Source organism: Balaenoptera acutorostrata, chromosome 8 (assembly GCF_949987535.1).
Source record: "Balaenoptera acutorostrata chromosome 8, mBalAcu1.1, whole genome shotgun sequence".
Lineage (NCBI taxonomy): Eukaryota > Metazoa > Chordata > Mammalia > Artiodactyla > Balaenopteridae > Balaenoptera > Balaenoptera acutorostrata.
In genome coordinates this window covers 56036008-56063421 of record NC_080071.1, presented here as the reverse complement: position 1 = coordinate 56063421, position 27414 = coordinate 56036008, and the positions used below count along the sequence as shown (strand labels likewise).

General features: G+C 37.6%; 1 protein-coding gene across 3 annotated transcripts in view; it reads left to right on the top strand.

Annotated features, from left to right (window-relative positions):
• The window catches only part of ANKRD44 (ankyrin repeat domain 44), a 326656-nt gene that overhangs the window by 206689 nt on the left and 92553 nt on the right, over nucleotides 1-27414 (top strand). For 2 of the 3 annotated variants that reach the window (XM_057551441.1, XM_057551440.1), the window contains exons 9-14: nucleotides 3176-3254; nucleotides 13599-13713; nucleotides 22456-22538; nucleotides 23725-23788; nucleotides 25788-25856; nucleotides 27226-27366. In XM_057551441.1, the coding sequence (XP_057407424.1) occupies nucleotides 3176-3254; nucleotides 13599-13713; nucleotides 22456-22538; nucleotides 23725-23788; nucleotides 25788-25856; nucleotides 27226-27366 (551 nt within the window). Of the gene's footprint in view, nucleotides 1-3175; nucleotides 3255-13598; nucleotides 13714-22455; nucleotides 22539-23670; nucleotides 23789-25787; nucleotides 25857-27225; nucleotides 27367-27414 lie in introns of all 3 variants that reach the window. The other variant, XM_057551439.1, reaches the window with a different exon arrangement.

Here is a 27414-nt window from a genome sequence, read left to right as displayed (position 1 = left end):
AATCTGCTCTGGGAAAATGCACCTAGAATTGGAAGGAGACTAGAAATGAAGTTTTTCTAAAAGCAAAGCTTTGAATAAGTGGGATAATTGATCATTTCTTCTTTGAGCATTCAGGGAATGTTTGGTATCTGAAGTTCTAGGGCCAGCAGCAGCAATGGCAAGTTCCCCGCCACCCGACCCCACCCCCATGTGAAAAATTTCTCAGGCAGATAATGAAACTCAGTAGGATCCTCAGTCTCAACCTGAATATTCTGAGTTCTAACTTGTAAAGGCTAAATAAAAAGTACTAGTCTTTTGACCTTCATTGGTTTTCAATGGCTTTTTGAAATGAGTTCCCTTTACACCTATACCATGTAAACAAAGCTGCCCAAAAATGACTGCTATGGTACCCTTAATGCTTCCTGTCCCCAATTCCCAACCTCCTTCCACCCGTATCCCAGTGAGAAAAAAAAGTCAGCTAAGGTCTGTCTTCAGTGGTATGTGAACTCAGGCAAAGATCTGCAAGGGTAGATCTGAAGCAAGCATCACCATTGACCATATTGCCATCCTTTTCATTTAACCTAACTTTGGTCACCTCTGTTTGTCCCTTTACCAAAAGCACAAGCACTCCAAGGGAGGAAAAGGGTATGGTGTTTGCTGTCCTTGAAATGGGACCAGCTTTGTAAACTATATACTGTAGAAACTGGTGACTTCTGCTCTGGCTCTCTGGCTGCAATTTAGTTAGTGACCACCAGGTTGGTGGTTACTCCTAGCCTTTAAGCTCTTTTCTAGGCATGGAAAAGCGCTTGGTTAAATATTTATAAAGATATTATCTAAACAGTGAAATATTTAAGGCTTTCTATATATTTAACTAAATGCTAATAAGTTATGTTTTCATCTTAAATTTAAGAGAAAATACTGGAGCAAAATTTAAAGAAATAGCACCATCTAGGGACAAATGAATGTCAACTCTGCAATTTCTGTTTTCTCTCTCCTTAAGAGACTTGGACTGTCATCACTTTTTTGTTGGAGGGAGTATGTCTTAACTCCTTATTCCTAAGTGGTTCCCAGACTTTTTAGTCTTTTGAATTGTCTGCATTTATCCCAGCTAAGACCCAGGCTCTGGAATCGGAAAGCTTTTAGGAGCTCTTCTCCATCATATGTCTTATGATTGGTGATGGCATCATATCCTTATTTTCTTGACTAATGCTCCTTTTCCCTAAAGATATAATTTCAGTAAAGCTTCAAGCTTACTTCCATCTTCCTTTCCTTTCTCAATCTTTTCTAATTCAGGTTATAACCATACAAGATTAAGATAGAGAAAAAAAATCCTATTTTTTCTATTTTTTTCCCCATCAACCTGAGAACCTTTCACTATAATGATTATTTACTTCACTCAACATGCAGTTACCACTCTGACTAACTCTTTCCTTGGCACAGATTGTGCATAGTTCCTTTCTTAAGTCTAAGGAATAGACTTATAGGATATAATAATATTCTTCTGTTAAACCTTGTGGTTTTATAAGCTATTCCAGTGGCTCCTAAACTTTAGTGTGCTGTGAAAGTTAGAAATGAAATCAATTCTGATTCAGTTTAGGTCTGGGTTAGGGCACAGAATTCACATTTCTAACGAGAATCCTGGGTGATTCAGATGCAGGTAGTCTGTGGTTCACTCTGAGAAATATTTAAGTGATTATTTGTTTTCCATTGTAGAGTTTTTGAAAGAATCATTTTAAAGCACACGTTTTTGAATTTCATCACAAAAATGAACTTGTGTTTTTGAAATCTCATATTTTAACCTCAGGCTTAGGAAAACGTTTCTTCTGAGACTTAGAAAAAGAATAGTTACATAAATTTCTTTATTTTCTTTTCTTTTTTAAATAATATCTGAGTGAAAGAATACATAATATATTCTCTCAGTTGAGGATACTTTGGGTCTTTCTTTTCTTTTCTTTTTTAATAATGTCTGAATGAAATAATACATAATATATTCTCTCAGTTGGGGATACTTTGGGTCTAAAATAACAGTAATATTTTCGTTTGGGTATCACTATTTTTAGAAGAAATTCTGTAAATGATTATTTCTTAATCAAATATGTAGGACTTTGGTATTTGGTGTAATGATGACTAATGTATGGATTCTGTACATTTTTCATCTTTTGGCTTAATCTGTGAGAGAGAATGCCATCATTTATATCTTGAATAATAAAGAGATGTATAAATTCAGCGCATATTCCCAGATAATCATTAACATGGCAATTTGCATATCTTAATCCTATGATTTCTAATGAGTTAAGTGAAGCAAATGTTTCTCTTTTGGAATAATCGAAAGTGGTGTTTCTCTGTGGAATTAGAATGTAGAGAATGGTGGAGGATTTCAGGTCAATTTTGAGAGTTGCAGTGATTTATAGCAGTTTAGTCATCTTCAGGTCAAACAGGGCCAAACAAGTTAATACATCATTTGTCTTTTTTTCATGTACTATAGACAAAAGGTGAAAAAAACACTGTAATAAACTATACATATACTATCCATTTTACTGTATAATGGAAAAGAATATGAAAAATAATATATACTGTATATGTATAACTGAGTCACTTTGCTATACACTAGAAACTAACACAACACTGTAAATTAACTATACTTCAATTTTTTTTAAAAGTTGAAAAATAAAACTCCTTGAAGGAAACCTTCACCAGTAGATCACAGGAGATGAAAAAATGTTTTGGATGATTTCCTCAGTTTAAACCAGGGTAGTTTAAAATTGTCCGTGTAACTAAAAATTTTGCATTTCTTCTCTAGAATAATTTCCACGTCTCGAACCTTCTTTAAAATGTGATGTTATAGATAAATAACAAGGACCTACTGTATAGCACAGGGAACTATATTCAATATCTTGCAATAACCTATAATGGAAATGAATCTGAAAAAGAATATATATATGTATAATTGAATCACTTTGCTGAAAACCTGAAACTAACACAACATTGTAAATACTTCAATAAAAAAATGTGAAGTTAGGCAGTAACTTGTGATATCACATGTAAATACTTCAATAAAAAAATGTGAAAAAAAATGTGAAGTTAGGCAATAACTTGCGATATCACATACACTTTATTGAGCATTGCTGGTAATGTCCATAGGAATGTTTCAGATTGCTGTCACTGGCCCATTGTTTCTCTCTCTCTCATTTTTTAGAGTAAAGATGGTAAAAGTCCTCTGCACATGACAGCTGTCCACGGAAGGTTCACACGGTCACAAACCCTCATTCAGAATGGTATGTGAGATTCTTCTGCTGTGTCATTACTGGAGCAGTTTCCTGGTGTGACTGAGTTTGGTTGTCAGTCATTTGAATGTGAAATATGATGCTCTGTTTTAGAGTTTATTAAGCTTGGGTTTATACTGTCCTTTGATGAACTTTGCTAAAAGCTCTTAGACATGTCATCACCAATTCAGCCTAAGAGTGAGGACATAGAGCCACTAAGTTTCACAGTCAATTCCCAGTCAGTCAAAGAACATGTGAGTTTTGAAACTGGAAATGATCTACTTATATAGGCTCAAGATCCTGCATTTTTCACTCTGAAACTAATAAAAATAAGTATCAGACATTTTCTAGCAGCAAATCTGAATTATTTTAAAATTTTTGCATTTGCCATAGTTCCATAAGTTAAAACTTGTTAAGCTACTTGGGCAAAGGTAAGAAAAATGAGTGACTCAGAGGAAAAGCAGGTATGTACATGATACAAAGGATCATAAAATCACAGGCTTGATAGAGACCTTGGAAAATCACATAATCTAGTAATTTCCCAGGCTTACAATAAAGGTGTGTTTGAACCATTGGGTTGTCTCTGCAACCAAAGTACTAGGGAGTGTCACTTCACAACATGGCTCACGTTACTATTAGAGGGTCATGGCCAGAATCTGTGAGTGGATTGACTTTGACAACACAACTTCTATTATTTTAGCAAATCTTAAAGGCAGTTTTAAAAAAACAGGTTTAGTTCAGATTTTATGCTGACATTCCAGGTGAATCCAGCAGTTCCTAAACTATCTTTAGTTGACCCACATTTCTAGTTCTCAAAATTCTGGCATTAGTCAATATTTTTAGACCTATCTTTTTCTCATCTGTAAGAATACTGGATGACATACACTTGAATTGTTAGTGGTACTAAGTTATGTCTTAGGCACATTTGACATTTGGATGGAAGACCAGCCAGGGGAATTATGCTGAGGAAGCAAAATATCTGCAGCAAAGCACAGGAAATTTATAAGCATTTCAGTGAAACTATAGAAGAAAAGAAATCCCAACAGATTTCCAGTGAGCAAATGCAGGTAAATGAAAATGAACTGCACAACACCCATTAATTCTAGTTTGAAATATGGGATATGCCTTTGTCATTCACTTTATTGAAAGGCCACTTTAATTGTTTTGTTTTGCTTGAAGTAAACAAGGGGAGGTGGGGAGGGACCCTAGCATCTCTCCTCTGCACACTTTCCTCATCCCACTGTATTTCTCAACTGTTTTTCAGAAACAGTGTCCACTGCCTTAAAAATAAACAAAACTAGGGAGCTATTTGGTATCCATTTTAAAAAATTTAATGTGAACATCATCACCAGGCCTTAGCTCTGTGGCATTAAAAAGCATTGTTCCCTGTTAGAGCAATTTCAAGCACTAGTGATCAGATCAGAGAAAGAGCAGTTTTTCACCTTGTAAGCACTGCCTTCCTACAGGTCCATCCCTGCGGGCCAGACCTGTGTCATGCTAGTGTGCTTACAACAGTCTTCTGCGGGCCAGACCTGTGTCATGCTAGTGTGCTTACAACAGTCTTGGGGGTGCTGCTGGCTGCTTTGACCTCTCTAAAAACCACCCCTGTGGACTCTAAGACTTCCATGCCCTCTCTGGACATTCTTGCTAGACTTTTGAGTTGGGACGACCGCTGAAAGAGACCTTATGTCTTGTCCTCTGTGATCAAGGAGCTTGTCTCAGAGCCTATCTCATTCTTGGCTGGCCTGGCATCTTGCTTGTGGGTTGAGTGGGATCCTGGGTCCTGTAATGCTGAGGATATAGCGGCTATAATACATAACTTATATATAATGATAAAGCTAACATTGGTTGAGTGTTCTTCACGTTGTGCCAGGCATTTGGCTAAGCACGCCACATAAATCCTTCCAACCACCCCATGAGAAAGAGGTGCTATTATTATCTCCATTTCAAAGATAGGGAAACTGAGGCAGAGAGGTTGTCACTTATGCTGGGATACATGGCACGTATGTTGAGGAACAGAGATTAGAACCCAGGAAGTCTAACACTGGAGACTGAACTCTCAACTACTCTTCTCTGTATGAACAATGACAGGTTAAAATGTTTTTTAGCTTGAATTCTATTTACTCTATGAGTCGCATGCATTTGGCAGAGAGTTATTTATCCCTGTAAAAGGATGATTTGGCATTCTCTTCTCTCAGCCGACAGTTCTTTGCATTCATTGCAGATGTGAGAACTGCGAGTTCTTCCATTCAACTTTTTAAAAAAAATGCCCTTAGGGACAAGAACAGGAAGCTCTTTTCTTTCCTCCTGTTTGTTGGTTTCTTTCTGGGAAAAGCCCAGAGGCTCACACCCCCAGGGCCTGGTGTCTGTCCTCCAGAGTGGGTAACCACACCACAGGACCTGGAATGCCCGTCCCCCATGGGGACATCACTTGGCTCTTAAGACCTGCTGAGGAACATTCTTGGTGTTTATTTATTTGTTTTGTTAAATGGCTCTGATGTTTGGACTTTGTGCAGCATTTCTCTGCTTCTCTGACTGCTCTCTAGTCAGGGTTATTACTTCTTTATAATAACTTTTTTTTCCAGAAGCATTCAGCTTTGGTAAGGTGATCGTTGAAGAAAAAACCCAAAAGACTCTTTTCTTCTTTAAGTTAATAAGCAAAGACTACCTCTGCGGTTCAATCACGTTGTTTGTTGTCTGAAGCTGTGTTGTCAGAGCCAGAGAGGGAAAGAAGTAAATGAAGACACAATCTGATATCAGAAGGCATTTGTTCTGGCCTTTTGCACAGGCAGCTGCCTCAGGTGCTGTCCAGCAGGTTACAAAAGTTCAAAATGATGTTTTTTTCCACAGAAGCTTTAAAAATAAAAGTTTGAAAAGGAAGAGTGAAGTGATAGGTTAGGATGATTCATTGTGAGGTTTTTGACCTTTGGGCTCACAGACTTTCTGAGGCAACTTAATAAGATAACTATTCTTGTTTGTGCAATGAAAAACTGATTTCAGATGAATGCCTAGATAATGCTGCATAAATCATCCCTTCTGATGTGCTCTGCGTATGTCTAAACTCATGAATATTTATTTTCCTCACTAAAAATCAATGATCGATAACCAACATTTAACTTGCAACCTTCAAATGAATAGTAAAGATATTTAATTTGCTAAAAAAAAAGATAACTAATAAGGACCTGCTGTATAGCACAGGGTACTCTACACAATACTCTGTAATGGCTTATATGAGAAAAGAATCTACAAAAGAGTGGGTATATGTATATGTAGAACTGATTCATTTTGCTGTGCACCTGAAACTAACACAATATAGTAAATCAACTATACTCCAATAAAATTTTTTTTTAAAGATATTTAATTTACATTCCAAGCAAATGAAAATGGAAAGGCTTGGGGAGTGACTATAAGATAGAAATTCATTCATCTAGAGGTCCTACTTTAATATAAAACATATTTCTGAATAACAAATAACAAATAGTCTCTTATTTTTCTACTAAGTTATGATGTTTTCTAGAAGTATATTTTAAATGACAAAGATAATTACCCATATTTTTACAGTTTTAAATTGACTTATGAAATGACAGTAACAACAAGAAACTTTATCAGCTCAGACCCTCTATTCCATCCTTTCCAGTATTTTTCCCTCTTCTCTTTTCCTATCCAATTTTTGGCATATTTGAGGCTGGTAAACATGGAGCTCCGACTCTTGGCTGGGAAGGACATGAGCAATGTAGTGTTTGTCCGGGACAAAGACTTCTTTGAAGTCTGGGGATCTGTCTCCCACATTTCCCCGGATCAGCTCCGTGGGTGGACCTCTCAGGCTGACCACTGTGGGCAGCTCTCACATGGATACATGTACCCTGGATTGCTCTGAGGTATCCATGGAGACCAGGTGGCTGCCTGTCCCCAGGGCATAAAAATGATCTAAATTGGATACTTCAACATTTAGATTACTGTGAACTATTTCTTGAGTCCCTAGAAGTTTTCCATAACTAATTTTATTTTAATTTTTCTTGATTGTAAAATTAGTACATGCTCACTGTAGAATAAAATTACCTTATTGGGGCTTCTCTGGTGGCGCAGTGGTTGAGAATCTGCCTGCTAATGCAGGGGACACGGGTTCGAGCCCTGGTCTGGGAAGATCCCACATGCCACGGAGCAACTAAGCCCATGTGCCACAACTGCTGAGCCTGCGCGTCTGGAGCCCGTGCTCCGCAACAAGAGAGGCCGCGATAGTGAGAGGCCCGCGTACCGCGATGAAGAGTGGCCCCCGCTTGCCACAACTAGAGAAAGCCCTCGCACAGAAACGAAGACCCAACACAGCCAAAAATAAATAAATAAATAAATGAAATTCTTAAAAAAAAAAAATTATTAAAGAGATTCCCCCATGACCCCCATCAATGTGTCTCCCTAACCCCATCCCAAGAATTTCTATTGACAGTTTGGTGAAACTTCCAGATTTTTCTATGTATTTAAGAATGTATAGATAAAGATACATAATTATTACTTTTACAGAAATGATCGTAGTCCATTTATTTGAACAACTGATTTTAAAAATCACTACTGTGCCACAGACACAAAGATATGAGGAAAGATCAACATTTGTATTCAAGTTGCCATTTATATTTCTCTGTCACAAAGTTAAAAAGGCATTACCTTTTTGTAAACAGCTATTAAGTTGCAAACTCCAAATGTGCAAATTTACTGGCAGCAGCTAAACTCTACATGCCAAAGTCTTGGCTGCAGAGTGAAGCATCTTAAATCCTGTGTAAACATATGTACTAATTGGAGTTTTTGTTTTGTTTTTTTAACATCTTCCTCTTCTACAAAGCTCACACATATTTGTAATTATTTCACTTTTTAGGAGAGATTCTCGTTCATTAACTCTGTTGTACCAGTACACCTGGCTAGAAAATATATTGTTTGTTGGAAATAAATCTTAGGAAGTTGGTGGTCATAGTTAGGATTCATTAGAATGAAGGACCATACAGATATTATCGTGAAGATTTTATAATGGTCATATTATAAGAAATAGTGTCTTGGCCTGGAAGTTAATGCTCTTTCCTCAGATCTGAAAAGGCTCTCAATGGCTTCCTTTTGGTGCTCAAGTATACCTCTGATGGGTGTGCAAATGGGCACAGCCTTTCTCAAAAGCAATTTGCCAGTGTCCATCAAGAGCCTTAAAAACATTCCTACTTGTGATCTAGTAGTTCTACTTGTAAAAATATTGCTGAAGGAGATCATCTGAAATGTGGATAAAGATTATGTATAATTATGTTCATTCCTGTGTTTTTCCTAATGGCAAAATTTGGGCATAGCCTAAATGCCTAGTAATTGGGGACTTGTTGAGTGAATTCTCTAAATACTGATATCATGTAGTCATTTACAGTTGCATTAATGAAACTAATTAATGACATGGGAAGTGTTTGTGATGTAATATTAAGGGGGAGATCGGGATACAAAACTCTTTCTACCCTATGATCTCAACCATGGGAAATGTCTTCACACACAAATGCATACCCTCATACAAACAACTGGAACAAAATATCCAGAATATTAATACTGATTATCTCGGATAATCAGTGAATTTATAGATGACTTCTCTTTTCTTCTTTGTATTTTACTGCATCTTCTAAATTTTCTAGAGTGAGAAAATTACTTTCTCAGTAATAAATATTATTTAAAGTAAATGCTTAATATCTTTTTAGATTGATCTAAGCCGTTTATATAATATTCACATTTCTCAGGATTTTGTATTTCTTATTCTGGAATATATAATTGTGTATGTGTAGTTTAGATATACAAACTAAACATTATAGTATTAGTATCTTAAAATTATGTATTTTAGTTTTAAAATATCAGCTTACTTTAGTTCAATATAATTGATGATGAAAGTAAAGCTTAAGATTTGACCTATTGTAAAATACCTGCTATCTAAGAGCAAGAGCTGACAATTCGGTAACTTACTGCTTTCCATGATGATGCAGAGATTTGTTTATGAGCAGGATAGTCAGGAAATAAAACCTTAGAATAATTTCGGTGCCCCAATATCCTAGGTGCTTTCTTTAAAGGAATGTAGTTTTTATTTATTTATTTATTTATGGCTGTGTTGGGTCTTCGTTTCTGTGCGAGGGCTTTCTCTAGTTGTGGCAAGCGGGGGCCACTCTTCATCGCGGTGCGCGGGCCTCTCTTGTTGCGGAGCACAGGCTCCAGACGCGCAGGCTCAGTAGTTGTGGCTCACGGGCCTAGTTGCTCCGCGGCATGTGGGATCTTCCCAGACCAGGGCCCGAACCCGTGCCCCCTGCATTGGCAGGCAGATTCTCAACCACTGCGCCACCAGGGAAGGTCCTAGGTGCTTTCTTTTATTAAAAGCGTAAGTGCATGTGGGCTTACATAAGCAAGAGTACACACTATGTGATTTTTCTCCTTGGTGTTCTTCCCTGTCCTTTACTCCCTCCCCTTTTCCTTCTTTCTTCAGGCCCTTCCTTTTTGACTGGGATATAATTCATATACTATAAAAGTCACCATTTTAAAGTGTATAGTTCAGTGGATTTCAGTATTTTCACAAGGCTTTACAACCATCACCATTATCTAATTCTAGAACATTTTCATCACACCCCTCCAAAATCTTTATCCTAGTTAGCAGTCACTCCCCGTTCCTCCCTCTTCTTGATTTCTCCTTATTTCATGATTTTCAAGGACTCTTAAACTACTTGGAAGCTTACCCAATTATCACTAATGCATGTAGCAAATATTTTCACATATGTCAGTTTCCTTATTGCTAGGATGTGGGGAAAGCCTTTTTAACGACAATGCAAAATCTAAATACAATAAAAGACATAAATTACGAAAAAAAAATTTTTTCAAGGTAGAACACCAAAGACAAATGAAAATCTAGGCCAAAAATATTTGCAACATGTATTACTGATAAATGGGCAATCTCCCAAATATTTTAAGAACCTTTAAAAATTAAGGAATAAAAGATCTCTCACACACAGACACACACTCTTAGAAAAATGGGCAAAAGTCATGAAAAAATGGTTCATAGAAAAAGGTAAACAAATGGCTGTTTAATATATTAAAAGATTCTCAGCTTCCTTAACAAGAGAAATGAAAAGACTACAGTGAGATACCAGTTCTCACTCATTACGTGGTATATATTCAAAAGCTTGACAAGGATGGGGAGAAAAGGCACTCTCATACATTGCTTGTGTGAGTGCAGAATTGCACAGCACCTAAAGAGGGAAACGTGGCAAAATCTAACAAAACCACATACTCATTTCTTTAACCTAGAAATCCCCTTTCTAGGAATTTATTCTGAAGATAGACCCAACAAATACAAAACACTTGCAAAATGAGGTTATTCACTGCAGCATTCCTGATATTAGCAAAATGATTTTTACCACCTAAATGCTCATCCATAACGGACTGGTGTACTTAACTAATACATCCATGCAATGAAAAATAATTAAGCTATACAAAAATGAGGAAGATTTCCAAGAAGGGATCTCTAGGAGTGAATTCCAGGGTATGTTGTTAAGTGGAAAAAAAAAAAAAAAGCATGGTATAAAAGATTCTATGTGCTTGTTTTTGCAAAGAGAAACACAAAGCATAAACCAAAACTAATGAAAATGATTAATTACTATAGCATGTGGTTGAGGGTGAAGTGAAAGGGATAGAAATGAGAGTGGGACTTTTTAAAAGTGTAGAATTTTTGACTTTTGAAACGTGTGTTACATATTAATAAAATAAAATTAAATCAAAGCTGGTAAACATTTTGAAAACAAAATCAAATGAACCTGTGTATCAAACTGATAATATAAGCACACAGAATAAAGAATTCAGATAACTTTTGAACGAAGTACTCCCTGTATATGCTAAAATCATTATGGGAAACTTTGTTGGGAAATAGAGTATTTGCACAGTATGTAAGTATCACCCACAAATTCCTTGTTAATTACAAAAGGCGAAAAGACATTTGTACAGTGGAGAGTGCTGGCAATCATCTCTTGTATTTCTTATTCTGGAAGATATAAATGTGTATGTGTAGTTTAGATATACAAACTAAACCTTATAGTATTAGTAGCTTAAAATTATGTACTTTAGTTTTAAAATATCAGCTTACTGATATTTTCTTACTGATAATCAAGCCTCTTTTTTTCTTATTGTGGTACATAAAATTTACCATTTAACCTATGTTTAAGTGGCACTAGTAAGTACATTCACATTGTTGTGCAGCCATCACCACTACCCATCTCTAGAACTTACTTTTTCATGTTCCCAAACTGACACTCTGTACCTATTGCAAGTAATCAAAATTTGCATCACCCAGTAATGGAATAACTTGACCTTATGTGTGTGCTGTGGAGATGTGATGGGAAGTGCAATTCAACTCTGGGGTATTCTTGCCAAAATGTTTAGCCTGCATCTAATAATGAGGAAATAATCAGACAATTCCAGAATGCAGTATATCCTACATGACTCCTCGTGTGGTCTCCAAAAATATCAATGACATGAGAGATAAATATATACATACATAAAAGGCAGGAGGATTGTTTTAGATGAAAGGAAACTAAAGAGACATGACAACCAGATGCTATCAGAATCTTTGATTGAATCCTAGATTTAAAAAAAACAGTTATAAAGCACATTTGGGGGAACAATTGGAGAAATTGGAATATGCACTTATATTATATAAAATTATGGTATCAATGTTATATTTCTTGGATATGATGATGAAATTATGGTTATGTGGGAGACTGTCTTTGTTCTTAGGGGTGAAATGTCATGATGTCTGACTTATTTCTAAATGGTTCTTCAAATAAGTGAATAGACTATCTTTCATATTATATATTATATATAACTTTTCATATATATATGGAAAGGGGAGGGAAAGAAAGAAAGGTAGTAAAATAAAAATTAGGGGAAAGAGAAGGCAAAATAAAATAAGATGTTTACTGTGTTACTAAAGTGATGGTTAATGTTATAGCTTTAATAAATATAGATTTTTCAGTTTATGGTTCATGCTTTTACTCATTTTACTCATCATCATTTAGATAATCAAACTACATGAAATCTTTTCCTGAACACTCTATTCCTTCTGGTTCTTACGCTTTAGCATAAGGTTTATTTACATAGGTCTTTAATTAAGCAAGTAAAACTAAAATTGAATGTGTCTTCAGAGTTACATTTTGTGGAATTTGATTACATTATTTATTCAGAGAGGGAATCTAGTTGTAAGATTTTAGAAGCTTAAATAAGACAACGTGGAAGGGTTTTTTAAAAGCATTTCTTTTTGTTGTTGTTGTTGTTGCATGTATCTTTTTTTTTTTTAAATAGATCTTTATTGGAGTATAGTAGCTTCACAATACCATGTTAGTTTCTGTTGCACAGCAAAGCAAATCAGCCGTATGCATACGCATGTCCCCGTATCCCCTCCCTCTTGAGCCTCCCTCCCATCCTCCCTATCCCATCCCTCTAGGTGGTCACAAAGCATGAAGCTGATCTCCCCGTGCTATGCGGCTGCTTCCCACTAGCTATTGATTTTACATTTGGTAGTGTATATATGTCGATGCTACTCTCACTTAGCCCTCCCACCCCATGTCATCAAGTCCATTCTCTATGTCTGCCTCTTTATTCCTGCCCTGCAACTAGGTTCATCAGTACCATTTTTTTTTTTTTTTTAGATTCCATATATATGTGTTAGCATACGGTATTTGTTTTTCTCTTTCTGACTTACTTCACTCTGTATGACAGACTCTAGGTCCATCCACCTCACTACAAATAACTCAATTTCGTTTCTTTTTATGGCTGAGTAATATTCCATTGTATATATGTGCCACATCTTCTTTATCCATTCACCTGTCGATGGACACTTAGGTTGGTTCCATGTCTTGGCTATTGTAAATAGAGCTGCAATGAACATTGTGGTACGTGTCTCTTTTTGAATTATGGTTTTCTCAGGGTATATGCCCAGTAGTGGGATTGCTGGGTCATATGGTAGTTCTATTTTTAGTTTTTTAAGGAACCTCCGTACTATTTTCCAGAGTGGTTTTATCAATTTACATTCCCACCAGCAGTGTAGGAGAGGGTTCCCTTTTCACCACACCCTTTCCAGCGTTTATTGTTTCTAGCTAAAAGCATTTCTAATAGACTTCCCTCCATGCAGATTTAATAATACTGCTACTTCAGACGGTAACTTGTCCCCTTAAAAAGCATTCTTGTCCTTGAGAGCAGAGATGCACAGAGTAGAAACGAAACCAACATTTGGTCAACGTGAGTGACTAGCCTAAAATGTAGTATCTGAGTCAACCTGAATCCTTATGTAATTCTGTATTAAAATGTCTCTTTCAGGAGGTGAAATTGACTGTGTGGATAAGGATGGCAACACTCCTCTCCATGTGGCTGCAAGATACGGTCATGAGCTTTTGATTAACACCTTAATAACCAGTGGAGCTGACACAGCCAAGTAGGTTACTGCAAAAATATGGTGGAATAATTTCCACATGTGGGAATACTGCCAAAGGGATTCTGCCATGCCGTAGATAGTTCCCATTTATCCAGGTTAAGGTAGATCTGCACCATTATGCTAAACACAGATTAAATTTGAACTAAATTAAGTGACTTTTAATGACAGTTGCGAGGAAGAAACAGTTTTATTTTTTAACTGTATCAGAAAGAGGCCTATTTCAGTGGTTTTAATTAAGGAAACTTGAACTTTATTCCTAACTCTGCTTTTTAATATTCTTCTGTTTTTTCCAATGTGCAGTGTTAGTTAAGCAGGAAAAATAAAGCATAATTGGGCAAACTCAGAATTTATTCAGGGTGCTGTTTTGCATGTATTAATGACCCATATTAATGATACGCTTATACGGTGCAATTGGGTAAATACGCTACATTGGGAAGGGGGGAACTGACTTCATTTTGTACTTTAATTCAACAAGAATATATAATGCATCTATATGAGTCTGTTGCAATGTTAGGTGCTGTGGGAAGTTTCAGAAGTAAGTTAACTGGTTGGTACCTTCCAGGAGCTCATAATTTTGTTGGAGGCCCAAGGCCCACTTAAGACAACGAACCATGCAAGATAGTATTTAATAAAGTTCAAAATGAAACAGGAGTTTAATGGCAAAATGTTTGGTGTAGACAGTTTATGCCATAGAGTGTAGACAGGAAGGATAGAGCTCAAAGGTGGCCACAGTTTTCAAGGAAAAGGTGAGTTTTAGGTAGTCTTAGAAGGATGACAATTATGTGAGTAGAGCAGAGAGTGGCAGACATCCCAAGCAGGGAGGCAAGCAGGAACAGACCCAGCTCCGGGAGGAGCTTGGCCTGGCAGGCCTGTGACAGTGCCACGCTCCGCTCCGCCCAGAGGCATTGTTATATCAGTGCGGGGGACCCAGGCTTTCTTGGGCACTAGCTGGGCTCCAGTCCAAGCTACCTCACTTGTGAGCTGTGTGACCTTGAGGCTGTTGCTCAATCTGTCTGTGCTTTGATTTCCTCATTTGAAAAATGGGAGTAATAATGGTACCTACCATAGGTTTGTTATGAAGATTAAAGGACTTAATCACCATTAAAGCTCTCTGGTATATGTTAAGATCCGTGTGAGTATGAGTTATGTAAATACATCTGCTAAGGTTATTCAACAAGATAATCCACGTTAAAAGCTCTTTGAACAGTGCCTGGCACATAGTAAGCTATCAATAAATGCTAACTATGGTTTTATTACTTCCTAATAGGCAGGAGAACCAAATTAAAGAGGGCCTTAAATGCTTAAATAGTTTGGCCTTATTACAGAGACTGGGGGTAACAATAACTGAATCTTTAGGAAAGGCAAAATATGAGGGCGGTGTTACGTTAGGAATTCTAATTTATTTGTCAAGGGTTGTGCAACAGAATTGAAAATCTTGGTGGAGAATGAGCCAAAATTTAAATGATCCAGGGAGGGTGTGGTGGGTTCCAGTGGCCCTCTGGGCTCCCAGTCCAGTGGTGGAGATAAGATCAAGAGCAAATGTGACTGCAGCATCATGAGATGTGTTATGATGGAGGTCTGGATAGGGCAACACTGACTATCTCTGGGTTCCGCAGAAGAGGTGACATTTCAGCAAGAAGAAGGATGGATAGGAGTTTGCCAGGTGGACAGAATTGTGTGAGATAAAAAAGATAGAAGGGGAAGCAAAGAAGGACATTCCAGGAAGAGGGAACAGTATTTACAAAGGCACAAACGTGAATATGTTGAAAGCAGATTCCCAAGGCCGGGTTATCTAACATGTTAGGGGGAGTGGAAAGAGATGAGGTGGAAAGGCAGGAAGAACCACATTTCAGAGGACCTCGAATGTCTTGCTAAGGAGTTAGATTGTATTCTGAGGCATTCGGAAGCTGTTAAAGAATTATAAGTGGGTGTAGGGTAGGTTGTGTCTAATGCTCCCATTTGTGTGTAAGAAAGATCGCTCTCATAGCAGTCCAGACAGACTGGCGGTGGTCCAGGCTAGAAACACTTTGCAGCCTCTTACAAATGTCCAGAGAAGAAAAGATGAGGGTTCGGGCTAAGGACAAGACTGAGGGTGGACAGAGGAGGGGGCATGCTGACAAATAGCAAGAACAGTGGGTTGTCTCAGAAGAGAAAGGAATCTGCTTCAAGCCAAAGGACCTTTTTGACTGGGAGGTTGCAAATCAAAAGAAGCAGTTCGGGACCTCCCTGGTGGTCCAGTGGTTAAGACTTTGCCTTCCAATGCAGGGGGTGCGGGTTCTATCCCTGGTGGGGGAGCTAAGATCCCACATGGCTCCTGGCCACAAACCCAAAACATAAAATAGAAGCAATATTGTAACAAATTCAGTAAAGACTTTAAAAATGGTCCACATTAAAAAAAAAAAAAAAAACTTGAAAAAAAAGAAGCAGCTCAGTTTCCTGGAAAGAGCCTTGTACTAGGATTCAGGAGGCTTTCACCAGATTCTAGAGTTCCCAAGCAGGCCGTGGCTACCCAAAGCCAGAGATTTTAAATGCTCAGTGTCAGTTAAACAGAAATAAAATATTAGGCACAAACCAGCTTCACCTGTGGTATGTTAATATTTTCAGTGATGTTTTTCTTTCAACTCTGGGTTATTTGGGGAGTTTTAGCCAAAGAACCACGAATTTCTGATTTTCTTTCAGATTTGAACTCGTTTGAGGAATAAAGATCAACTGGGCCCAATACGTAAAATTTCTGAAAAAAACACATTTAACTCAATAGACACAAAGTCTATTTCCTCGTAATTATTTTCCCTTCAACTTATGCGAATACAAACTTTGTGGCAAAAATGCCTTAGGAATGACATTGTTGTTCAAGTAGCCTTTCCTTCCATTGACCATGCTGTGTCCTGGGGACAATGACAAGGGAAACATTGTCCCAGTCTCAAAGAGCCACATACGTATGCTTTCTTCTGTCACAGCATTATCTGGTGTTAAGACATGCTCCCTTCAGTAACAGTGGTTCATTAAAGCAGCAATTTGTGTGTGTGTGTGTGTGTGTGTGTGTGTGTGTGTGTCTGAGTGTGTATAGTGTGTGGAAGGGGAAGTCATCTAAGGAAAAAATATCCAAGTGCAGGGAAGGAGAGTTGGAGAAGATTAAATTTGCTAAAGACTCCCCAGAAAGTCACTGTTCTCTGGGCTCCTTGTAGATTTATGTAGGATAGCTCCTTAAAGAGGAGAAAAACAGGCCTTTCCTTCTGTAAATAAGTGAACAAAGAGCATTTATGAAAATAACCCATTTTCATTCATAAACAATATGGCCAATGTATTTTTAAAGATCTCTTTATGATAAGTTTTATGGTCATTACTTTCTGATGAATTTATTTGCATCTTATTCTCAGGCCTTGTTTGAATGTTCTTTGTATTCTTTTTTGCTTCTCTGAACTTTAAGTCAGAGAAGTTTCTGCAGGGTGACTCGGTGCTTATGCAACTTTACGTGGTATCGGAGCCATTGGGTTTTTTCTTCTTTAACTTTGTTAGGTTTGGGGTGCTTGTCTCTAGGATTTTAATTTGTCTTCCATCTTACCAATTATGCTCTCACTGCTTTTTCTGCCTCAACTGCAGCAGAATTAGCAGTATTGTAGTTTTACAGGTAAATGGTTCTGACATTCTTATATTCGCTAAATATCTGTTGATAACTTGTTAAGTGTCACCCACTGTGTCAGGTTCTGGGGTCACGGAGCTCCCTGCCAAGGAATTTATAGCCTACGGAGGTGGGGGAAAGAATTAAACAGGCAATGACAATCACACATGCTAAGTATGATGCCAGGACAGTCGCCAGGTGCCACTGGGATACAGGAAAACATATCTGGGAGATAGCAGGGCCAGCAAAGCTTCCAGGAAGAGGAATGTTAACCTGTAGGACAAGTAGTGATTAGTTATGTCATTGAAAGTCTTTCAGATCCCAAGCATCGACTTAGATTATTTTTATTATAATGTTTGAATATGTATAAATGTAAGACTAGATAGAAACTCCTTAGGCTTTTGACTCTAATATAGCAATAAATCAAAAAAAAATTACAGAATACATGCAAACAGGAACCACCAATGTTCACATTAACTGCACGGGACAACAATAGTAACAAACACTCATGAGTGCTTACCTATGCTACGCCCCACTCTGAGAGGTTACATTTAACTGTCACAACAACCCCATGGGGTAAGTGCTATGATTATGCCCATCTTACAGGTGAAGCAAAGGAGGCACAGAGAGGTTCAGTTACCTACCTGAGGTCACAGAACTAGTGGGCGGAAATGGGACTCTATCCTCGGCCGTCTGGATCCTGGGCAGGAGGCTTGCTGCCCTTCTTTGTAGTGGGTGATGTGATACTTCACATTTTGCATGGGATGATGGTCCTGGTGGCTAAGGTGCTGAGTCTTTTAGGATCCAGTTCACACTATGGGAGTGGAGATTTTGCAGTGACTTAAAGTGGTGGGCAGTGGACCCGTCACACGGCGCAGAGACCTTTACTCAGACTACTGCCAAATTCCGTGCATCCAGGAGGCTCAGTGTGCTACATTATCATTGGCCCTCCCTAGACTCAGACATTTCATTTTCTATTAAGTCCACCTTCTTTTCTCATTAGCCCCTGCCGATTAAAGTCAGACTACCCAGCACAGCTGTGATCCTAAGTACAAATGTGGGCGCTGAAATTTGACAGAGGTGTGTGGTGATATGGTGGTCCGTCAGATGAGCTGAAATATGCTTTGATGCCAGCTGTTTTAGATTACCATCAAAAGGAAAAGACAATTAAAAAACTGCCACAGAGACGTCTTAAAAGCCCAAAGATATTTCCAGCAACCCCCAGAGATGCACTGACTAGTTTGAGAAACACTGTGAGAAGCAGAGAGTTAAGAGTTTCAGGGGGGCCCTGCATGTGAAAACCTAGGGCTGGGCAGAGCCTGGCTCTTCCAGGAGGAATGGACAGAAGGTCACAGAGATTAAGCAACAGTCAGATCCAGAAGGGGCCTCGTAAGCCACGTTAGAGTGTTTGGACTTGATACAAAAGGAACCACTGAAAATGTCTGTAGGTCGTAAACAGCAAGGACCAGGCCTCATTGTTGTCAGTTATCCCAAGTGCCTGTAACTTAAGGGTGCGTGATAAATACTTGGAATGGCATAGATAAAATTAATAAGAAGTTTATTTTAGGGTTTGGTTTGATCAGTTGAGTAAGAATCATAAAATCATTTGATGATCGAAAATCATCAAATTTTTTGTCTCGCCCACTTGGTGGGCAAAACTAAACCAATCCCACCTTCCCTGGGAGAGTTGAGAGATAAGTATTGTAAAGCATTTTGAAATATAGGGAGAGAACAGAAATGCTAGTTGATCACACTTCATTCTTGGGATTTAAGGAATCACACACCTGATTTTAAGGAAGTACAATCTGATTACCACTTCAAAACTCACAGACTGCTGGTTATCCAACTAAGCTAATAATAATTGCAAGGGCAAAAATACCACTAACATGTATGGTGAAGGCTTACCCGTGGGTCAGATGTTCTATTTAGCAGTTTATGCACATTATCTCAATTAGTCTTTACAATTGTTCTATAAGATTGACACTGTTATTATCTTTATTTTCCAGGTGAGGGAACCATTATGTACTTGCCAAAGATCAAATAGCTAGCACATGGCAAAGTTAGAACTGAAACCCAAAGGTTCTGACCCCATCACCTTAACCACAGTGTTTTTTACCATATGGCCTAAGGGAAGGCTCTAGAGAAGCCTGGATATGGAAAGGGACAGCCATGTCCCCGGATGCCAAGGGGAAAGCTTAAAAAAACTGATATTCTAATGGTGCAGAAACCCTTTCCTCACCTCTGATGGCTCTCTACAATTTATTCTGACCTCATTCATTCTGAGATAACTGGGTAGAGGAGATGCCAGCTAACAGCTAAATTAGAAATAGCTAATACAAACATGTTCCATTAATTTTATGACTGCTCAAATAAATGTAGCAAATTAACTGGAATTGGTCTTCCCTTTCCTGTAATTTATGCATTGTTAAGTTTAGTGTTATCTGACATCTTTATTTCTTGATCTTCCTTGATGTAGACCTGATGAAATCAGAGCGATGCTTCTTATTTGACTGAGACAGCCAAATCCTAAATTTCCTGCTAAAGGTTTTAAGATCCTTTCTTTATAAGCAGTCTTATTTTATAACAATAAAGGAGAAATTTTATTTTGAAATGCATGAATCATTTCTGAAGTGATTCAGAGATTCTGAATTCTACTTTGACTTTCTTTCCCATCTTGGCCTGATACTTAGTTTTTCTCTTTGAACTGGAGCATCATATTCAAGTTCAAATGCCAATAGTACTTGAGTATAAATTAATATGTTTCAAAACCTGCATTGACGTAGTGACTTTTTATTAACTATGGAATGAAAAATATATATCAAAGAGAATTTTTGCTAGACCTTTTAGAGTTCTGCCTCCCTTACCTTCTCAGGTTTATAAGTAGCAGCAGAAAAAAATAAAATTATTAGCTAATGTAGAGTGTGACAGATTACCTAAAGACAAGGGTGTTAAATGGTAAGGTTGGTTAGAAATGTTAATAATGAAGTTTATGAAATATATTATACGGAGGCTGTTAAAATATCTCATACTTTATGTTTTTCTTGATTGTTTTATTATAGAGTTTGATACTCTTTTCTCTAATTCATTTGCTTGTATTATTTAATATAAAGTTGTATATTTTATGTACCTATATAAAGTATATCATAAATATTGTGTGTATATATGTGTGTAAGTATGTGTATGTATATAGAAAATATTAAAATATTTAAAATACTAAAAGTATTTATATTTTTATACATATTAAATATTTGTGTATACATGTATATAAAGAATGAGGAAGACTCAAAGAAATCTTGACAAATCCACTCCTTGTTTTAGGCATGTTCTTACAGGAACTCACAACCATCCTAGAAAATATTCTATCCATTTTCTTCTTGCAAATGTCCAGAAATATTTAATCAAAGATTTTTGCCTTAACTCCCCCAAACAAATAAAATGGTTAGGTAAAATCTTATTAGCTTCAAGTTCCATTTAGTAAAGAGCTTTTAAAACATGTTATACATCAAAAAAAATTAGTGTGTTTCATTGGCATAGGGAGGGAACAATATAAATAGCAGCACGAATAAAAAGCTTCTCTCCCATCCCCCAATTCGCTCTTCCTTTTCATGAGCATCAAGGTTGTCACTGATGCGATTGCTTTTCAGAATTTTTTTTTTTTTTTGTAAATGACAAGAGAGGCAATTACAAGCAGTTCTCCTCCGCGTGACACTACCCGGAAGACGGGCAAATTGCATCTCTTGATGGATGCCAGCTATTATATACACTGGGTTGGAAATCTCCATATAGGAAAAGGAAAACGAACAGAGGGAAGACTGAACAAAAACACCAACAAATAAAAAGAAGTTTTCATGAAAAGAGAGAGGTGGTTAATTGCTAGCAGACTCGAATTTTGCAGAACACTGAATACCATGAACTATCTGTGAACATGTATATACTTTCACAAACTCATGCACATCATAATAACTTTTGAGATAGCAAATAAAATTCATGTGTCTCAAGCTTAACAAATTCAAATCATATGTATTTTTTCATTCAGCATAGAATCTGGAAACGGGCCACTTTGTGCTAGGGAGGAAACTTAGATGATTCATGCTGCAGGTGTAAATATAAATAGTCTCATACTCCTTGTGTTATGTAGAGGATTTACAAAATCTGAAATATATTATTTGAATAAAATGAGATATTATGAGAAGTGATCACTAACACGCTTCTAAGTACACAGGAACCTCCTGATGATGCTGTTTGTTTTGAACTACAATTCAGCTCACGACTTTGACTTTGGGTCCTTGTTTGAGGAGAGGTGATGGGCAGGAGGAGGAAGGTTTAATTCTAAGGGCAAAAAGCACTGCCATCAGAAAGCTGCCTGTCTCTCAGGGGGTTGTTCCAGGGACTGTGTTATGGCAGGGGTCAGTCTAAGAAGTCCTGTTCTGGATTCCTTCTATAATGCTGTTAGGGAAAATATGCTAGATTTATGAAATATATGCAAGATAACTATTAACTATTCTGTGACTGGTATCCTTGTGTGGGTTAACGTGCAAAATAAAAGGCTATTAGGAAGATGAAGTTTCACTTGCCGAAGGTAAACATTAGCTTTAATTCTCATCCAAAATTTTATTTCCAGTAATACAGCCATTATTAACTCTTAGCAAAGTGCTTGGCACATAATAGGTCAATAATAAATATTTGTTTATCAACTCAAGGAATAAAACAGGTTGCTTTTCAAAGTCGAGGGTTTGTCAGTTTCATGTTTTCTCCATCACTTAGCATGGTATCTGATGCTTATAAAGTGTTAAACAGATGAATGAATGAGTGAATGAATGGGACAAAATTGCTAAGCTGAAAGAAAAAGAGAGAAATTAATTTTAAATGCTTAGAGTCACTGTTTATGTGAAATGTTTTCTTAAAAATATATATTCCTATTGTTATGGGCTTTTCATTGTGGTTTAGGTCCAGGATTGTATTATTTTAAGATAGAAATGATTGCATAATTATTTCAGCCAAGAGTCCCTAAGCAAGGTCTCATGGGTTTAATTTTCATCAGAGAACTTACAGAAAGATCATCCCCCTTCTGTGGGTATCTTGAGATCTGTTACCGTGAGCTGCTCTGTTTTTTTCCTCCTCAGGTGTGGAATCCATAGCATGTTCCCCTTACATTTAGCTGCCCTCAATGCTCACTCTGACTGCTGCAGAAAGTTACTGTCATCCGGTAAGTAACTCTATTACCACAGATCAGGCTTAACATGTCCTGTAAATGATCCGTGTGGCTTCAGGTGTCTGGTCAGCATGAGCAGCTGCCTGTGCTTCGTGTCATCCATGACCTGACTTGGCAGGATGAGTTGTGTCCACAGCTAACTGCATGTGACAGTTCCCAGCGGCTCATGGTGTTGAAGCTGTTTGAATGTCAGTATTCCTGCCCCAGAATGAGAGTCTTGTCTGTTTATCAAGTTAAAGCTCGCGTGATCCAGAGTGAGAGGCAGGCAGGGATGGCCATAGCTTACAGGAAGTTTCTCATAGAAGGAGAAAACATCTTTGAGTCTTAAATTGGTGGCATTAACATTTCATATTTTTCAACAAAGGGAAAAGGCCAAATCCCCTACGTTTTAATGGTAGAAAATGTCAAATTACCATCCCACTCCTTGAGCTCTGAAAAATTGCTCTGGTTGATACCCCTCCAACTAGGTTTCATTTTTATTATTTTTAATGCGGGTCTATTTGGAACCAAGAAATTCTTTCTGGTTTGGAGCTTTGCTAATCTTTCTTATCACTGCTTCTGCCAACCTCCATGTATTAAGAAGTTCCTGGCTTTCAAAGGTGATAGAGGTCTGCAAGGCAAAGATTGCTTAAGAGTTCATTCAATAGATATCCCAGAGGCGGTTTTTTTTTTTTTTCCTTTAAGTTCTTTACTTATGATTGATTCTGCTTTCACTGCTTTTGGCATGTTTAACAATAACCCCTGCATGAAAGCACGTTTCCCAAATCTTAAACCAACTGAAAGCTAATAATACACTTAAGAAAATATCTCTTCTAGCATGCTACGATTACTCCTTTGCCTTCCATGTTTTCTCCATGTGTTCTGTCTGCCTGTCTATTGCCCTACTTATCTCAAATTGGTTTCATAAATTTCTATCCTGGGATTGAAATATGGGGCTGTAGTTCACCCAGGGCTGAATGTGAAAATAAATTCTTCTTGACTTCACGGTTCTTCCTATAAAATTGCCAAGCTTGAGCAGTTACCGTTCGTTTCCATGACAACCTCTTTCTGACTACAGTGGCTTGCGTTCTGGTTTTTCTACTAACTGATTTTTCTGTCTCTGCAATGTTTCTTGTGGTTTAACTAGGACAAAAGTATAGCATAGTATCCTTGTTTAGTAATGAGCACGTGCTGTCTGCAGGCTTTGAAATAGACACCCCAGATAAATTTGGAAGAACGTGCCTTCATGCTGCTGCTGCAGGAGGGTGAGTAGTTAACAATTTTAGTTGTTATCTTATGGCCTAATTACTAATTCATCTTAATTGACTTAAGTTGTCTGTGGATCAAAGGCAACTTCTTTAGTAAAACGGGTAAGAACTCTACCAATACCAAATATCACTATGTTGAATTTCCAGGTTACTCGTGTGTTTGTTTTTCCAAAGAAAAAGTGTTAGCCCATCTCATATAGAAAATATTTTTTCTTTTGTTTTCTCTTCTCTCACTCTTTTTTTTTTTTCTTTTCTTGTTTTAAATTGTAGGTCTTTAGCCTATAGAATATATACTTACTTGGTACCTCTTCCACCAAAAGAAAATAATTTGAGATTTGTTCCTAAGTTTTTCCTCTTTCGTTGCTGGAAGGTGGTTGATGATCAAGGGAATCCAGGGTTGAGTTAATTCATGTTCATTTACAGACATTTTGGTCCTTATTTCAAAACTGATTTTTAAGTCCTTATGATGATTAAATGTGAACAGAGGTCAAGAAACCCAAAGGATAGGCAGAAAGTGAATTAATCCTTGCCTTTTTTTTTAAGTTGTAAAGAGAATTTTTCATCAGATACTCTTTTTCATATCAGTGGTTAGATTAAGGCTCTGATCAATATATTGTTGATATATGACCACACATTGGCCAAACATGGTTTCCTTTGGATGGCCTCGTTTGGGTAAGGTGTTGGTTCTTAATCAGTTTCCTAGTCTTAAGGAACAGCAGTGCTTCTCCATGTGTCAACTGTACATGACCAAAGGTGTTACCTATTTAACAGAAGTGGATTGACTGTGAAGCTTTAGGGCCCTTTATTTGCATGGCTCCCTTCCAAAGTCTTGTATCTAGTTTTATATTCATAATTTTGTTATTATTTTTTAAAAAGAACCTCCTTCTCCTCACCCCATTTCCTCAAAATGTATGAACTTCCTGAGCCACGCAACTTGGATCTGTCTCTGTCTTTGATCCTTTGGCTCAAAGAGACAGGTGCTTTACATCAGCTGACATGTTACACCAACACATAATGACCTCATAAAGTTCTTATATTTTATGACTTAAACTAGTCGCTAGTTCTCTGCGAAAGTTGGCTATAAAGGGTGGAAGTGGGGTGGGGAGAGCCCTCCTCACGTTTATCATTAATGAGATCATTTTTCTTATTTAAACGATAATAAAGTCATAAATCCTAGGCCACTTCTTAGCATCCTAAGTTTAGAACAATGATGGATGAGTGTCTCTTTTTATGCCCCCATTTAAAAAAATATCAGACCTGTACAGAAAGTGGCAACAAACCATTCTGGATTCATGTCTGAAACCCCTATTAGGATTAGTATTTAGCTATATGCCCTTCAATAGGAAAATTCACTTCAATGGGTTCTTTTCTCGCTACTAAACATGATTTATTGCTTCTGCAAATGACAAAGAAGCTTTGGAAGATCACTACGCTCCATTACATCATTTTTGGCCTTGGTTCTGCACATTCATTTACCTAGTTTACCAAGACAGGGAAATGCTGCTGTTTTATTTTCCATTAAGGAGAGTCTGGGTCGAAAATGGTTATCATAGTGAATTCATTCTGCTGTGATAAAAGGTAATGCTCATCCATTCTGGCTTATTGTTTAAAGGTGACATGAAATTATTATAGGTTTAAGGGGTTGTTTCATAAACTCTTGATGGTTTTGAAAGAGAATTTTAGGGTAAATGATGGAACCATCACTGAAAGGTTTCATCATGTAATAATCATTAAATTCTTTAGTCATGGAATTGAAAATGTTCCATCAAGCTCTTTAATGTATTGATATATTAGCTTTGAAAAAGGAATTGTGGGAACTTTAGATCCTTACGGTATGGCATTACTTTAATGTGTTCAGGTTATTTTTGTGTTAGCAGAATTTAAAGTTAGTGCTCTCATTTCATCTGGGCATGCACTCTGCAGAAAACAGCTCTTTCTGAAGATAGCCCAGCAGTTGACTTCCACCATCTTAATGATGTTTTCCCTGTCTTTCTAGTAATGTGGAATGTATAAAACTCTTGCAGAGCAGCGGAGCAGATTTCCATAAAAAGGACAAGTGTGGGAGGTATGTAAACAGGGAACTCTGCTTCAAGTGCCTAAATAAAAGGAGTGGGGAGCAGTCCATCTGGAAATCGTGTTATGTTGAAATGGTAAACAAGGAAGCTAGCTGGGGAGATTCCATTCTCAGAAGGAAACCCCTTCTACACCAACAAAGCAGGCACAAGGCACAAGGAAAGAATCTCCTCTCCCTGCTTCTGTTTAGAAGTGCCAATTGTTTCTCTGATCCTTCCAATATATATATATAACGTTATCCATGTGGAGGATTACATATTTTATATGTGCATATATATTTATATCTATAAAATATGTAATTTCCCACATGGATATAGTTTAGAAAATTCTGTCTGTAGCAGAGTAGAACACTTCAGCCCTTCCAACCCAGAATTTGGTCACAAGATCTGGAGCACTTTATTGTATTTATTGAACATTTCATTTTGGGATAAATCTTTAGACACATTTAAAACATGAATCATAACTAACGAGAACCTGCTGTATAGCACAGGGAACTCTACTCAATGCTCTGTGGTGACCTAAATGGGAAGGTATCAAAAAAGTGGGATATATGTATACATATAGCTGATTCTCTTCGCTGTACAGCAGAAACTAACACAACATTGTAAAGCAACTATACCCCAATTTAAATAAATAAATAAATAAAACAAACATGAAACACACACACACGCCACCTATAGCCCCTTTGGCTATTGGGATGGGTCATAGAATTTTTCTTACCTTAATTGTCCTTTGCATGCATAGCTAAATCATGCCATAATACTAGCTGGTACAGGGAAGAAAACAGCGTGAGGAAAGGTGGAGGAAGTGAGGACATGATCAAGAAAACCTCAGGTCATTCAGTTTGGAAACAGCATTGGACACATTTAGGGGAGAGAGAGATACTTTATAAAGATAGACCAGGGCTAGCTTGAGAAAGTATTCAATTCCAAACTAAAAAATCAAGGCTTTGTTCACTGGGGCAGACTGAAGGTTTTAGTACAGGTTTGTTATATGTAGGTATTGGACCTTAGAAAATCCAGTTCTTCATTGATGCCAACTAAAAGTTACATGGAAGTTGCATTAGGGCAAAGGAGGCCAAAAGGGATGGTATTGCAAGAGTCCAGAGGAGCAGTAATGTAGACCTGAACCAGGATAGGCACTAGGAATGGAAAGAAAGGAGAGATCTACAGGTGGGTGGCCTTGTCTGAAGCCACCATCTTTGTAGCCTTCGTTCTAACATAAAGTCAGAGAAAGGCATGTCTCTTGGCCTCCACACTCAGAGCCAACACCCCTAGGAATACTGCTGTCTGTGCTGGTGCTAATGATGGGCGTCTGTTTTGCAGACTGAATGAAGTAATAAACTGCTGTTTGTTTTTCAGGACCCCTCTGCACTATGCAGCTGCAAATTGTCATTTCCACTGTATTGAGACATTAGTGACCACAGGGGCCAGCGTTAATGAAACCGATGACTGGGGCCGCACCGCTTTGCACTATGCTGCTGCATCAGACATGGATAGAAAGTAAAAACAGCCTTACTTCTGTTTCCTCTCGGGGTGGGGGAGGTGGGG